The sequence below is a fragment of the Solanum verrucosum genome, unplaced genomic scaffold (genome assembly GCF_900185275.1).
Source record: "Solanum verrucosum unplaced genomic scaffold, falcon-dt-bn FXZP01000273.1, whole genome shotgun sequence".
Classification (NCBI taxonomy): Eukaryota; Viridiplantae; Streptophyta; class Magnoliopsida; order Solanales; family Solanaceae; genus Solanum; species Solanum verrucosum.
Genome location: NW_026020163.1, coordinates 1,050,321 through 1,065,824, shown reverse-complemented (window position 1 = coordinate 1,065,824; position 15,504 = coordinate 1,050,321). Strand labels below are relative to the sequence as shown.

The 15,504-nt window shown below is 31.2% G+C and overlaps 3 protein-coding genes across 3 annotated transcripts; all 3 read left to right on the top strand.

Annotated features, from left to right (window-relative positions):
* The first annotated feature begins 211 nt into the window (after positions 1-211).
* Positions 212-2,363, top strand: LOC125828693 (MYB-like transcription factor EOBI). The gene is made up of 3 exons (XM_049508031.1): positions 212-563; positions 1,192-1,321; positions 1,479-2,363. Exons 1-3 carry the CDS (start codon positions 362-364, stop codon positions 2,038-2,040), a joined length of 894 nt encoding a protein of 297 aa, XP_049363988.1. The 5' UTR covers positions 212-361; the 3' UTR covers positions 2,041-2,363.
* Positions 2,364-7,748: 5,385 nt separating this feature from the next.
* On the top strand, positions 7,749-12,310 carry LOC125828607 (serine carboxypeptidase-like 26). Its single transcript, XM_049507919.1, has 10 exons — positions 7,749-8,101; positions 8,963-9,070; positions 9,319-9,414; positions 9,509-9,601; positions 9,693-9,781; positions 9,994-10,275; positions 10,651-10,811; positions 10,918-11,013; positions 11,292-11,397; positions 11,970-12,310. The coding sequence occupies exons 1-10, from the start codon at positions 7,840-7,842 to the stop codon at positions 12,114-12,116; spliced, it is 1,440 nt and encodes a 479-aa protein (XP_049363876.1). The 5' UTR covers positions 7,749-7,839; the 3' UTR covers positions 12,117-12,310.
* A 1,293-nt stretch (positions 12,311-13,603) lies between these two features.
* Positions 13,604-14,963, top strand: LOC125828685 (F-box protein At5g49610). Its single transcript, XM_049508020.1, has one exon. It carries the CDS (start codon positions 13,807-13,809, stop codon positions 14,887-14,889), a length of 1,083 nt encoding a protein of 360 aa, XP_049363977.1. The 5' UTR covers positions 13,604-13,806; the 3' UTR covers positions 14,890-14,963.
* The last annotated feature ends 541 nt before the right edge of the window (positions 14,964-15,504 follow it).

Sequence of the window (15,504 nt, the reverse complement as noted above, 5' to 3'; positions counted from 1 at the left end):
TTAAACAAGTGGCTAAAAAATAGACATGTTTCCTAATTGTGGCTTTGTGAGTTTAAACATTAATTAAACTCATTATATAAAGTTACAACTTATTAATTTTTCATTAATTTCCATCAAATCTACACGTTTTACTCACTTTTTTGTTTTTTTTTTTAAATTTCTCTTTCTTTTTATTCTTCTATATAAACCCCTTATCACTTATTCTCATCTCATCATGCACTAATTTAGTACATCTTTCTCTCTCTAAAAATTTCTTCTCTCTCTATAAAAAATTTAGTTTCTCATAATTCACGAGGCTTTAGGTGACTTGAGTAACCTTTTGAAAGAGTTCGACTAGCTTATTCCATTTTTTTTATTATCGATGGATCATCATCATCATCAATATGTCGATTTTGGTTTGAGAAGAGAAGATAATATTGATAACAACGATAGAAAAGGTGATGAAAATAATAATAATTTGGACCTAAAAAGAGGTTCATGGACTGTTGAAGAAGATTTCACTCTTATGAATCATATTGCTCTTCATGGCGAAGGTCGTTGGAATTCCCTCGCTCGTTCTGCAGGTAACATTTTATAGTATAAGAAAACATTACAAACTTTTTTCTTTCTTCTTAATCAATTTATATATAACTACTAGCTCGAAATTTATGAATTTCCCATGGACGTTTCTGGTGGAGCGCGTCATGTGTAATTTGAAATTTCTCATGAAAATTTGTCGGAAACAATTTCTTATGAACTTATTTCCCACGGTTATCAATGGAATATTCATAGGGAAGCTTCAAATTTCTAGTAGTCATACGAATCACAATAACAACAACATAGTGAAATTCGACAAGTAAGATATAAATAAAATAGTATATACATAATCTTATTTCTATTTTATAAAAATAAAAAGATATTTCGATAAACGAGAGTTATGAAGAGAGATAAAGATTCATTTTTATAAGTGTGTGAGTGGATAATTTCTTTCCGTACTAAATAATCTTTTTTAAAACTCATCTAATCATTCCACTAAGATAAAACAAAAAGGGGCAAAATTAAAATGGTTATGATTAATTATTTTTAAATACAAAGTGGTTAGAGTATTAAAGTGATATTATTGGTTCTTTTGTTAAATTATTTTACCAATAAACTGTGTGATATGAGGAATTTATTAATTATTAACTTATGTCATGAATATTAATTAAACAGGTTTAAAGAGAACAGGAAAAAGCTGCAGATTAAGATGGCTTAATTATCTTAGACCAGATGTTCGACGTGGAAATATTACACTTGAAGAACAATTGTTGATTCTTCAACTTCATTCTCGTTGGGGCAATAGGTATGTTCATTTATACATAATATACACTAGATAATTCGATATACTTATAGTGTAAAAGCATGATATACCAACATAAAGCGTATAATTATCTTTTTAGATGATTAATTAATATCAAAATATAAAATTATTTAACTCTTTTTTTTCTTGTTGATTATAGGTGGTCGAAAATTGCACAACATTTGCCAGGAAGAACAGATAATGAGATAAAAAATTACTGGAGAACCCGAGTACAAAAACAAGCCAAACAACTAAAGTGTGATGTCAATAGCAAAGAATTCAAAGATACATTGCATTATCTTTGGATACCAAGGCTAGTTGAGAGAATTCAAGCTTCTTCTAACTCAAATAATCAAGTGAATATTCAAAAAACAAATGAAAATATTATTATTAACAATAATAAAAATAATAATAATATTGTTCCAAATATGATTTTTACACAAGAGAATTATTCTAGTACAACAACAACAACTTCATCAGAAAACTCAATTGGGACACAAATTTCAGACATGTCTGATAATTGCTACACTAATTATCCTCTTAATCAAAGTGATTATGGGGAAATCTTGATTAGTCCCACAGGTGGTTATTTTCAACAAGGTGATATTTTTAATGATAATAATCATCACCAAAATATGAGCCAATTATTTTTGGATGATAATGTTTGTGACAATTTGTGGAATATTGATGATATGTTGTTTTTACAACAACAACTCAATTAACAATCAGAGGCCTGGGGTTCGAGCTTTGCGTTTGGAAAAAATCATGATAAGAAATTTTGTATGCATCGTGGATATGAATTAATTAGTCATACTCCAATTAGAATAAACAAAATCAAGTGTAGAAATTATCAAAATTAGGGTCATTACTCATTACAATTCATCAAAGGGTAGCTTTATTTTTAATCTTAATCTTTATTTAAGTGAGATACATATACATTAACCTTTCTGAAGGATTTGTAACATTTATCTCTTTTAGTTAAGGATTTATAAGATTTGTAGCATTTACTTCTTTTAGAATTTTATTCTTTGAATGGGAAATTTTTTATGGTTTCTTTGTTTATACTTTGTTTTTATTTAATTAAGAAATACACATCATATTCTAATTCATACAATTAATTGTATAAGTATATTTCATATGATCAACATGACGAACTTTTGTTTAGACCCTATATTCATATTAGAAAATTCATTAAATATGTATACAAAATTAATTGTAGACTAAATAACTATAACGATTATGAGTTCAACAATAAGTTTAGAACTCGTAAACTCTAAATTCTAGTTCCGCCCTATGAAATGAGCACTATTATAATTTTGAAAGATGGTATATATATATATGCTCCACTATATAAATTTAATAGTGAAAATGTCATTGTTACTTGCTATTCTAATCTTAGACCAAAGTCAGAGAATTTTGGGAACATAGTCTATGGGGACTGAACCAGATTTTTTTGTTTGTTCCTCAAACGAAACTCGGTATCTATAGTGGAGTTTAACTAAATTTTCATATTCAGGCATAATATGATTCATTTATGAGGTCGACACTACCAATAAGGATTTTTTTCATTCTCAAAGGCTCGAATCTGAACTGATTAAGCGTGAAAAGATCTCAACCATTTCATCGCGACCCATGTTAATTACAATATTAACTAAGGAAAATTGGTATATTCTCAAATACATAGTATTGTTTAAAAATAGTTAAAATCCAATTTATTTATTTTTTTCAATTCTCTTTTTAGTATAAAGTCTCAAATTACTGTAATTTTATAATCATATCGTGTGAATACAACATGAGTGGATTCCAATGTCACCAATGACTAATGAGATTATACTATTTATGAAATTAATCTCAATTTAATAATTAGTTCCAGATTTATCCCCTTGTGTTTGCCGACGTATGAAGTACGTAACAATTTATTCGTATCAATTATTTATTTCCGTTAAATCAATATATGTATAATATGTGTTTAGTATTTCAACGTAACAACGACTAATTCAATGGAGGGCATATGGACCAGATATATAGTTCAATTCACTATAGTTTAGATAAATGGAAGAATATAATATTACCAAAATATTTGCTTTATTAAATTTATGATTTTGTGATTCTCAATTCAATTTATCAATAACTAACTGAGCTATTCTCATCGATGTGGATATTGCACAAGTCTGATCAATTTAAAAATGTATCAATAAATACGAGACGAGCATGACCGTCATTTTCAAACGAATACAAAATTACAAATACTTAAAAAATAAAAATATTGAAAAAAATATAAATTGGTATTAATATTAATATTTGTACCACAGGTGTTTTTGCACAAAAGCCATCAAAGTGGTCCCTAAAGTAAAGCTATTTATATAGGTCTCCTAATTAAGGTAGCCATGGCTGCAATTCTACTCCGTTCGTTTTATTTTATTTGATCCTTTATATTATAAAAAAATAAAATTTACTATCCTATTTTAGCAAATTAAGAGAATTTTATTTTTAAAAATTCATATTATTCTTTGTGTTAAATTATTAAATAATGTAGTAATTGTCAAATTTAGAGTTCCAACACATCGTTGATAAGGTTAGTTTAATAAAGTACATATCTAATGAGTTATGAAATACATTAAGTCAACATGGACCAAGTAATATAAAACGGTGAAAGTAATATCTTCTTTGTTAACAAAAGTAAAATGTCAATGGCCATTCAACTAATTCACTAAAAAAGGACAGTTCGATACACTAAACTTTTATTATGTGTGGAATTTCAAGAAGAACCCGACTACAAGAGTCTATGATAAAAAGTTATTTTCATAACTCAAACACATATAATGAAGTTACTATTTTACATAATTAATTTTTACTATATAATAATATTGCAAAAGTATATTAAATTTAATGATTAAAATATATATCCTAATTCCATCTTTTTGTCATAGTATATCTATCTTTTCGAAATTCTGAATACGTTCCCGTTTAATCAGATGCATGAATTATCTACTTAAATTTCTCTCCCTCTTTTTTTCTTTGACAAATCGATTGCGTGTAGCTATTTGTTGAAAGGGAGATTACATTGTATACATTAAACATATATTAATTAGTCAAATCTCATTAGCCACAAGTTTATTAATGAAAAAAATAAAATGACATCCAAAATTTTGGAGTTTTCTTGTTTTACATAGAATGATATTCCAAACCGTAACAAATATGGGAAAATCTTCATCATACCATTCTACTATAAGAAAATTAAAACATTATTAATTAATTTTTCTGTTACATAAGTTTATGGCTATCCTTTTCTCCAAAAGTTGCATCACTCTTCTAATACATCCTAATTTATATGATATAGTTCGAATTAAATCTTTAAGATCAAAAGTAGCTAGTAAAGCTAACATTTTGTCCATGAGATAGGTGAGGTCAAAACTGAGTCTGATTCTTTTCTCAACTCCCTTCGTTAATTATGTAATGAGGACAAAAGATCACAACTTATACTCACCTTCATGAGCTAATTTTTGAGATTGAGTCAAACTCAAAGTCTGATTCTTATATCAACCCCCTTCATTAATTATGTAACGATTTTTTTAAAATTAAAAGTTAGGCATTAAGTAACGAGGTCATAAGATCACGACTAATATTCACCTTCATGAACTGGTTTTTGAGATTAAATTAAACTCAACGCATGATTCTTATCTCAACCCCTTTCATTTATTATGTAACGAGATCAAAAGATCACTAACAATACTCACCTTCATGAGCTGGTTTTTGAGATTAAATTAAACCCGAAATCTTATTCTAATCTCAAGTCTTAACCCCCTTCATTAATTATGTAACAAGGTCAAAAGATCATGACGACCACTCGACCAGTACTCACCTTCATGAGCCAATTTTTGAGATTGAATTAAACTCAGAGTTTGATTCTTATCACAACTCCGTCATTAATTATGTAATAATAAATACTTTAAAGGGTCAAAAAGCAAAAATACTAAGTAATACTTGTTGAAACGTGTAGATGTAGGCTCTTAGTGGATCGTTCAATTCTGTTGTAGCGTTTAAGGAAAAAAAATGTATGTTAAATTATCAATAGAGACTAAGTAAGTGGGAAAGTCTATTTTGTCTAAACATGTATAGATTATTAATTAATTATGTGTTAAGAATAATGATTAGAAGCAGCCATAGGTCAATAAACACTCTAGAAAAAAAATTAGTTACAAATTTCATCTCTAATCTGACGCTAAATTTCTTGTAGCTAGCTTGACAAATTATTTTATTTTATTTTATAATTCATCACTAAACAAGATTGACGACAGATAAATGACAAATTAATATTATTTTTGAGTCAATTATTATAAGATCATGGCTTATGTATGTTGGTGTGTCAATTATGACCTATAAATTCAACTTGCTCAAGTCATTGATATGTTTGGTGATAGATAACTACAAATGTCAAATTTTTGACTTATAAGTGTGCATTAACATTGTTTAAATTTGAGCAAGTTGAAAATATATTTCATTTAATGGTCACAATAAGTGGGCTTTTGCCATATTTCATTTAGATTTTCTTTTTAAGAAAATAGTTTTTGTTAAAATAGTGAAAAATGATTTTTAAAAAATGAATACAAATTTAGAGTGGTTTTTGACTTTTTGTGAGTAATTTTTTGATTTTCAAATTCTTGAAAATTTTGAAATTCAACTTGAAGTTAGTTCTAGAGTTTTATGTGCCAAACCAGCTATTTTAGAGTAAAGTTAAAATTTCATGGTCAAACGTCTCCTTAAATGTTTAAGTCAACTCGTTTAAATGATTTAACCATTAATAATTTGTTAAATATTTTATGATTCACAATCAAGTAATAGAAGGTTAAATGTGTTTGATCAGGTTATCACAAGGATCAATATTAGAATTTTTTGATTTTTCAAGGATTAAAAACGTAACATGATTCTCCCTCAACTCTTAGAATGCAAATTTTCTAATCGGACATATTCATTGATTCAACTCATTTTAATCCACCCAATTGCGATTTAAATTCGATCATTTGACAACTTTACTAAACCTTACTCAACAAATGACTATTTTTCACTATTTCTTTTAACCACTATACAATAGGTTTGTCACAAGTTGTTAGAAATTTTCATAAATTATGCTTTGTAGTGACAATACATATCGATTGAGTGGGGTTCACTATTCAACAAGTTGAGCTTGCATAACTCATCACTTATTCTAAATATATTGTTTATATATATATTTAATCGATTTTAAACGTTTTATATTGATTAATATGTGATACAAATGTGTTCGAAAATTTGTAAATAGTGAGTGAATCCACTTGCACTTTGCTTGTAATGATGTATCACAAGATACAAAAAAAAAGAGAGAAGGAAACATGTTATGTTTCAAGCTATATGGTATATAGATGACAAAATCAAAGATTGTTAGAGCAATAATTTGCCATGTCTTCAATACAACACTATTGACAAAAGTGAGTTTGTAGTTCAAGATTCAATATTTGTTCCGTTAGATATTTGTCATGAATTTCTTATCATAAATAGATTTTTTTTTCGTAAAAGGAAAACACAAAGTTTCTATATATGGCTAGTCCTTTTCTTATAGAAAAAAGTTTATGACTTAGTAGCATTCACAATGTAGTCCGATCCTAGGGGCTTTGAGAGTTTTGTGTAGGTAGGGAAACGGTTAGACACAAGTGTATGATACGTTATCACTTGTGTGAACCTCTTTTATTCCGAGTAAATTCTGTAAGGTTACTTCTCTCGATACTTTGTATTATCATATTTATATAGTGAATTACTCATCTCTTCTTGTGGATGTAGGTCGGTTAACCGAACCACATTATATCTTTATGTATTTTGATATATTTCTGATTTGTCTTCTTACTCATTATCTTTGAGGTTTGTTTTGTTAACTTCTATGTTACACCTAATTATTTCGATCATAACATGTTCCATTTTCCAGTAGCTAAGTATATGATAAGGTCACGATCTTTGTCAAAATAATAGAAAGATCGCGACCATCCATGTCAATGACAAACTATTAAGAGAGTGTTTGAATTGGCTTTTGACTTATAAGTTTGAAATTCTAACTTACGACTTTTGGCTAATTTTTGTTATTTTTGGCTTAATTTTTTTGTTTATTCAAACACTATAAAATTACTTAAATGCTATTTTGACTTTAAAAGCACAATTCAAACAAGTTATAAATCTTGTAATCTTAAATTTAAGATATGTAAAATATATCCAAATATTCTTTAATTTGTTGTCTTTAATATATAATGTGAAAATTTAAACTTAAAAAGTTGTCAATAAATGAAAAAAAATCATTTTTTTAAAAAAAACATAGGACAAATAAATTAAAACAAAGTAAATAAGATATTTATTATTGCTTATAGTAGTGATGTGTGACTGTGATAATGTCACTGTCCTTTCACTCATAGAGGTCAACCCCAATAGTCAAGATTGAAGACCACTTTATCTTAAAAGTTCAGAAAACACACACAAAAAACACACACTAGAACTGAAAAATGGAACCTTCAAATCCAAAGAACACAAAAAACATATTGTTAATTGTATTTGTGTTCCTCATTTGTTGGAGTAATGTTTTTTCAAGAACTCAAGAAGATGACAGAGTAATAAAGCTGCCAGGGCAACCCAATAGCCCACAAGTTTCACAATTTTCTGGTTACATTACAGTCAATAAAACTCATGGAAGGGCTCTTTTTTACTGGTTTTTTCAATCTCAGTTTAATTCTTCCAAGAAACCCCTTCTCCTTTGGCTTAATGGTGGTAATTTCTCATATTTTTTGTCATAAAGAGTGAACCCCATTTTCTTATTTTTCTTGTTTTATATGAAAGATTGGAACTTTAGCTATTTTTCTTGTTTTATATGAAAGATTGGAGCTTTAGCTATTTTTCTTGTTTCATATGAAAGATTGGAGCTTTAGCTATTTTTCTTGTTTCATATGAAAGATTGGAACTTTAGCTATTTTTCTTGTTTCATATGAAAGATTGAAGCTTGAACTATTTTTCTTGTTTCATATGAAAGATTGGAGCTTTAAGTTCTGTTGTTTTTGTTCTCTATGTTGTTCTTGATAACTATAATTCTTGTTTCCCATATCTTTATCATAAAGAGTGAACCCCATTTCTTATTTTTCTTGTTTCATATGAAAGATTGGAGCTTTAACTATTTAGTTCTGTTCTTTTTGTACTTTTTTGTATGTTGTAGTACTTGGGAGTTGGGACTTGTGGTTTTATGGCTCTATAACCATAATTCTTGTTCTCCCTTGTATGTTATGGACTATGTTGCTAGGAATCTTCAAAAATGTCAATTGTGCATGTCGGATCCTCAAAAAGTAGTGTTTTCTTGAGAATTCAACATGGTCGGGACAATATTTTTGGAAATTCCGAGCAACATAGCTTATGATATCTGATGGGGAAAAGGGAAAAGTTTTGGCACTTGACAAAAGGTTCCCTTGAACTTGTGGTTTTAAACATGTCAGTGATGAACATGTCATTAAGTGCAAATAGAAAGTTCAAAGTTAAAAATATCCTAGATATAAAAAGGCGTAATTCTTTTAGAAACAAACTAAAAAAAGAACGAACGAGTAGTTAGTTTCTTAGCATTCACTTGTGTGCTTTCTATATTAGGACCTGGTTGCTCTTCAATTGGATATGGCGCTGCTGTGGAGTTGGGACCTCTGCTAGTTCAAAACAACGGAGCTGGTCTTGACTTCAACGAGCATTCTTGGAATAACGGTCATATCTCTTTTTCATTTATGCTCTATGTTGACTCTAAGTCGCTTACCAATTTATGATGAATCCTCACAACATAGAACATATTGACTCTATATTATGTTGTTGAGACGATAACCAAAAGTAGAAAATGATAATTTGTACATGTTTTAGCTTTGCAGGGTTTAGTAACTTCGTTCATTAACTGAAGAAGTTATATCGAACCTAATAGAGTGTGACTGTATTGTTCTTGTTGGACATTTTACTTGCAGAAGCCAATTTGCTGTTTTTGGAATCACCAGTTGGGGTGGGATTCTCATACACCAATACGTCCTCCGATTTAACCAACTTAGATGACCCCTTTGCTGGTAATTACAACCCGAGAAATGCAAATACATTTTCCAAAAAGAGTTTGCATTGTGTGTATGCAGCTAACTTATGAACATAATTTGCTTCACACAGCTGAAGATGCTTATAATTTCTTGGTGAATTGGCTGGAAAGGTTCCCCGAGTTCAAGAACCGAGAATTTTTCATATCAGGAGAGAGCTATGCAGGTGAGTAAACCTTCCCCTAAACTTCCATTTTAACGATTAAGACTATGTGTCTAATGTGTCTAAAGTAAGGTGCTATCTTTTGTGATCATAGGACACTATGTGCCCCAATTGGCAGAGCTCGTATACAACCGAAATAAAGACAGCAAAAAGTATCCATATATTAATCTGAAAGGCTTCATCGTAAGTTTACCTTTGTCTTCTATTGTTTTCGTACGCTATCTTTGTTTGCATCCTGTAGCAAAGCACTGCAAAATTCGCGGATAGTTGCAGAAATCGATTACTCACTTGCTCATTCTGATTTAAGCAGGAAAGAAAAAACAGAATATTAGCATTTCTTTACTGTTATCTTGAAGTTCCAGTGTCATCTATTAATCGTATACGATGACTTGCAGGTTGGGAATCCTGAAACGAACGATTACTATGATTATAAAGGGATATTGGAATATGCTTGGAGCCATGCAATACTATACGATTCGGAGTATCAGAAAGCCAAACAAGTATGCGATTTCAAGGTCTCCAACTGGTCCGACGCCTGTAATGATGCCATGCAAGTGTTATGGGATAAATATAATGAAATTGACATCTACAACATTTATGGTCCCAAGTGTCTCGTGAACACTTCCTCTTCTTCAGCTAGTGATATCGTTAATACAAACGATGCTTCTCAAATCATGGTGAGAATGATCTTGTGCTCCATCGAGTGCATATTAGCCTGCAGATGTAGAAACAATTTATAGTCCAAGACATGGGAGCTATTTTGAGCCTCTTCGAAGGCAACTATATGCTATGTTGCACACATGAACTCTTCAAAAATGTTGTTGAGTGCGTGCCAGATCTGCCAACAGTAGTGTATTTTGGAGGATCCGACAGGGGGGTGCAACAACATCTCGGAGAGCCTGAGCAATATAGATTATATGCACAGTAGACTAATAATGTTTCCGTTCACAATTAGTATTTCCATCTAAACAATTTTTCTTCATGAATCAAATGGAAACTTGACAAACATGACTCGAAACTCGGTTTCATTTTGATAATGTACTTTGTTGCAGGCACCTAATTATGGGTTCAGGAGGATGAAACGAATTCCGGGGGGTTATGACCCCTGCTATACTGCTTTCACCGAAAAGTATTTCAATAGATTAGATGTTCAAATTGCTCTTCACGCGAACACTGAAGGAAGTCAAGCTATAAAGAAATGGAAAAGTTGCAGGTAACTTCAAGTTCGTGTCATGGTTATATTTGCTCGAGCTCCGTGCAATCTTTTGTTTACTATTTCAGTATCCACTTCCTAACTTGATTTCTATTATACACTTCAGTGATCCTGTGTTTCGTACGTACAACTACAATGTATTCTCTATCTTGCCAGTATACGAAAGGCTCATCAAAGGGGGCCTGAAGATTTGGATATTTAGGTATTTGTGGTTTTATCTCTGTTTCATTTTTTGTTTTAGCTTGTTCTTATCCTTCTTATAGTTGCATCCTAGAATGAGGTTGACAAACATGACTCGAAATTGCTCGTGTTTTATAAATGGCTCCTTTACGTAACACTAATGCTAAAATTTATTACGTTGGCAGAATCTAATAATGCCTTGTGATTCCTTGAATGCATCTTGATGATCTGCTTTAGTACTCATTTTTATATAAGCTGACCTTCAGTGGCTCATTCATTCTTTTTTTTTTCATCAAAAAGTGGTGATGTAGATGGACGAGTGCCAGTAATTGGGACGAGAGACTGTGTTGAAGCTCTTAATCTGACTCTGAAATCCCCATGGCATTCTTGGTTTCTCAATAAGCAGGTTAGTTCTTCTTGTAGTTTTTGACTTAGAAAAATTAAATTGCAATCAAATAGAAAACTGTGCTTTAACATGAAAATGTTAACTCCATTTTTCGTCTCTCTCCCAGTCCCTTACTCTCACTTCCCCCTTCGAGAACTAGAAAATGTAGTCGAACTTTATTAACGTATCTAGTTAACTTATCCTGCTTTTGAAGATAATCGTCTCAATGAAATCATTGTTCGATGAGTCAACAATGCTTTATAAGTAAACCAGTTAAACAAAGCAATGGAGAACAAAACATTTCTCTCTACTGTATTCTCTTTTCGTTCTTGTTTTGTTATGATTTACTTTAGCCGATGGTCTATCTGAAACAACCTCTCTACCCTTATTAGGTAGAGGTAAGTTTGCATACACACCACCTCCCTAGACAAATATAACTAGCTAAGCATCGTTGATTGTTGGAACGCAACCTGAAAAATAAGATAGATTACATGTTACAACATAGTAGAAGTGCAATGTTAGTGTAGCATTATCACACTGTCAGTGTGTGTGTGTATAGTAACCGAGATCTACGTTGATGTATGTAAATGCAGGTAGCAGGACGGGTAGTAGAATACGAAGGGCTGACATTCGTGACAGTAAGAGGAGCCGGTCATCTAGTACCTCTATACAAGCCAAGTGAAGGTCTAGCCCTCATCCATTCTTTCTTAACTGGTGAAGAACTTCCATCTCATAGATAAACGTCGATTGTATCCCATAATAAAATCTCTACGATAAACATATCGTCGATGATTCATGCATTATACTTCTTGATTATACTACAACAAGAATCAAGAGTTGAGAGACCATAAATAAGCAAGTAAATGTCGAATGCACTTGCAAAATTGTACCTTTTGGTACTCTATTTTAATGAATTTCAAGGTGGTTCTCTTCATTTCTCAAGTGCCATTGAGTTAATTTATCATTTCGGTTTCCCATTTGGTGTTTGGTACCTGTATTGTGCCCCGACTAAATTTGGATTCGCGCCATAAAGGCTCGAACTTTAAGACAAAATGAATGAGTACTTGCAACTCCACCATAACGTACCCTTCTTGTTCTATGTTAATTTGTTTTCTTGAACTATTTACTTCCTATTGAGATTTCACTTTCTTTTCAAACAATTATTTGATTCCTATTACACCTATTAATAATTTAATTAACATATTCAGTGTAATTCTATAAGTAGAATTTGAGGAGGTGGACTGTATGCAGCTTTATCCCTACCTTGTGAAGGCAGATAAACTATTTTTGATAGATCTTCGATTCAACTAAGTATATCACAAAGCATATACAGTAATGAAGAAACCATGCTGAATGTTCTAAAATGAAAGTTTGAAAGGTATGAGTGTTCTAAAATGATTAGATCACTAAAGTAGAAAAAAAATCAATTTATGTCCATCTCTAAAATATTTTACAAGTTTCAATGAATAATTTAAATAAATATAAGCAAGTGATTCATATTTTTAACTATTATAAGACTTTGGCCAATGTTCTTCAAGAATACCTATTCAAATGGAAGTCAAGATCAATTTTAGTAAATAAATAAAAAAACATCATCTTTATGATTATTTATTTAATTATTTGTTAGTTTATATTTCAATCAATAACAAGTGGATTATTTTTAAACATTATTATCTTTATTTGGAAAAATAATAATAATATGAAGCTCAGACTTGGCAAATCACTATCAAAATTCATCAGCCTTTGTAAGAAACTTATAAATCTTTTACATCATGGTCTCAAGATCATTTTCAAATAAACTAAAAAAAAATTATAAAAATTTATTAAATAGCAAAAAATCTTTCACTGTGCCACACGATTCATTTGCGAAACCTTCTTTTCAGTCTTGCCTCGTAAGCAAAGAAATGTCAAGATAACACAATTTAAAATTTTGTAAGCTATTGCCAATATTAGACGATAATCTAATGTTTTGTCTGTAAAGTTGAGAAACCTATGAACAAATATTAGACATGAATCTAACGTCATCCAAAAGAGTAATTCCTCGAGGGCTATAATACTTACGCAAATTTTAAAAATAGAAACAAAATCTAAATGATGACAGAAAATAAGTTATATTTATGTATATCAAGCAAAGTGTTATATATCATCAGCCCAAAAAGGAAACTATACTATAAAAAAGCCTTTTAAGGCCCATCAATTCTGGAAAACAAAATCAAGAATTAACCAATTTTTAGAAATCAGTAGCCATTTTTCCTTCATTTTTTTCTTCAATTTCACAAATTATCCATGTTTTTCTTCAATTTTCAAGCTAATTCAACAACCCCATCTTCATCAAATTGCAAAAAGATCTCAAAAATGTGAAAAAGGTTGAATCTTTCCTCCATTTCTGTAAAAAAAATCTCATTTTTTGACCCCCAAAACAAATTTGAGATGAATTCACCATATGGGGTTTTCCCAGATGAGGTAATTCTTCAGATTCTTGCTAGATTGCCTGTTAAATCAGTTTTTAAGACAAAAGTTGTGTGTAAAGTTTGGTATAAATTGATATCTGATAAATATTTCACAAATCTTTATAATGAACTGTCAGTTAAGAATCCTATGGTGCTTGTTCAGGTTAGTGAACCTTCATCAGAATCAAGATCTAGTTTGATTTGTATTGATAATTTAAAAGGGGTTTCTGAATTTTCATTGGATTTTGTAAAAGATAGGGTTAAAGTTAGAGCTTGTTGTAATGGTTTGTTATGTTTGTCTAGTATACCTGATAAGGGTGTTTATTATGTTTGTAATCCATTGACTAGAGAATATAAATTGCTTCCTAAAAGTAGGGAAAGACCTATTACAAGGTTTCATCCTGATGGTGAAGCTAGTCTTGTTGGTTTGGGTTGTGATTTGATGAAACAAAAGTATAATGTGGTTTTAGCTGGTTATCATAGGTCGTTTGGTCATCGTCCTGAGAGGACGTTTATATGTATGGTTTATGATTCAGAGTTGAACAAATGGAGGAAGTTTGTGTCGTTGCAGGATGATCAGTTCACGCATATGAATAAGAATCAAGTTGTGTTTATTAATGGTGGACTGCATTGGTTGACGGATAGTTGTTCGTGTATGCTTGTTCTTGATTTGGGTACTGATGTTTGGAGGAAAATTCAGTTGCCTCATGAAATTAGTTGTGGAGTTAGGAGTCGGGTTTATTTGTTGGAATTGGATGGGAGATTGTCTGTTATTCAGATATATGAGGCTTGGATGGTTATTTGGGTAATGGAGGATTACGAGAAGGAAGAATGGCGAATGGTTGACAAAGTTAGCCTTCGATGCATTAGAGGGATGGTACCGGGCATTTTCCCAATAAGTCAAAATGACAACTATGTTTACCTTGCTACACATAAGCAGGTTTTGGTATATCAACGAAACAGCCGTGTGTGGAAGGAGATGTTCTCGGTAAAGGACAGCTCAACCTTGCCTTTATGGTTTTCAGCACATGCCTTTAGAAGCACTCTCTTTTCATGCCATTGATCCGAGGGTCGTGTACATCTTTCTATTCAACTTGTGTACATAATGCTATCGTTAGTCTTAATTCCTATCTCTTTTAGCGGTCATCATCTTCGTCATTTGTCATTTTGTGCATGCTGTGTGGAACCTCAAAGATGGTTTTGGCTAGGATATTGTCAGTTATATGTTCACTTATCGGGGAGCATGACAAATGGCTGACAAAGTAAGTCTTCAATGCATTAGAGGGGTGGCACCGGGCATCTTCCAAATAGGTCAAAATGACAACTTTGTTTACCTTATACATAAGCAGGTTTTAGTATCAAATAAACAGTCGAGTATGGAAGACGATGTACTCTGTAAAGGACAGCTAAACCTTGTGTTTATGGTTCGTAGCACACGCCTTTACAAGCACTCTCTTTTCCTGCTATTGATCAGAGGCTCACATACATCTTTCTATTCAACTGTTATACATAATGCTATCATTAGTCTCAACTCCTGTCACCTTGAGAAGTCATTGTCTTGATATTCTGCCGTACTGCATATGTCGTGTGGAACCTCAAAGGTGGTTTTGGCTGGGATGCAATCAGTTATATGCCGACTTATTGTGGAGAAAGGCAAATGACGGACAAAGTGAGTCTT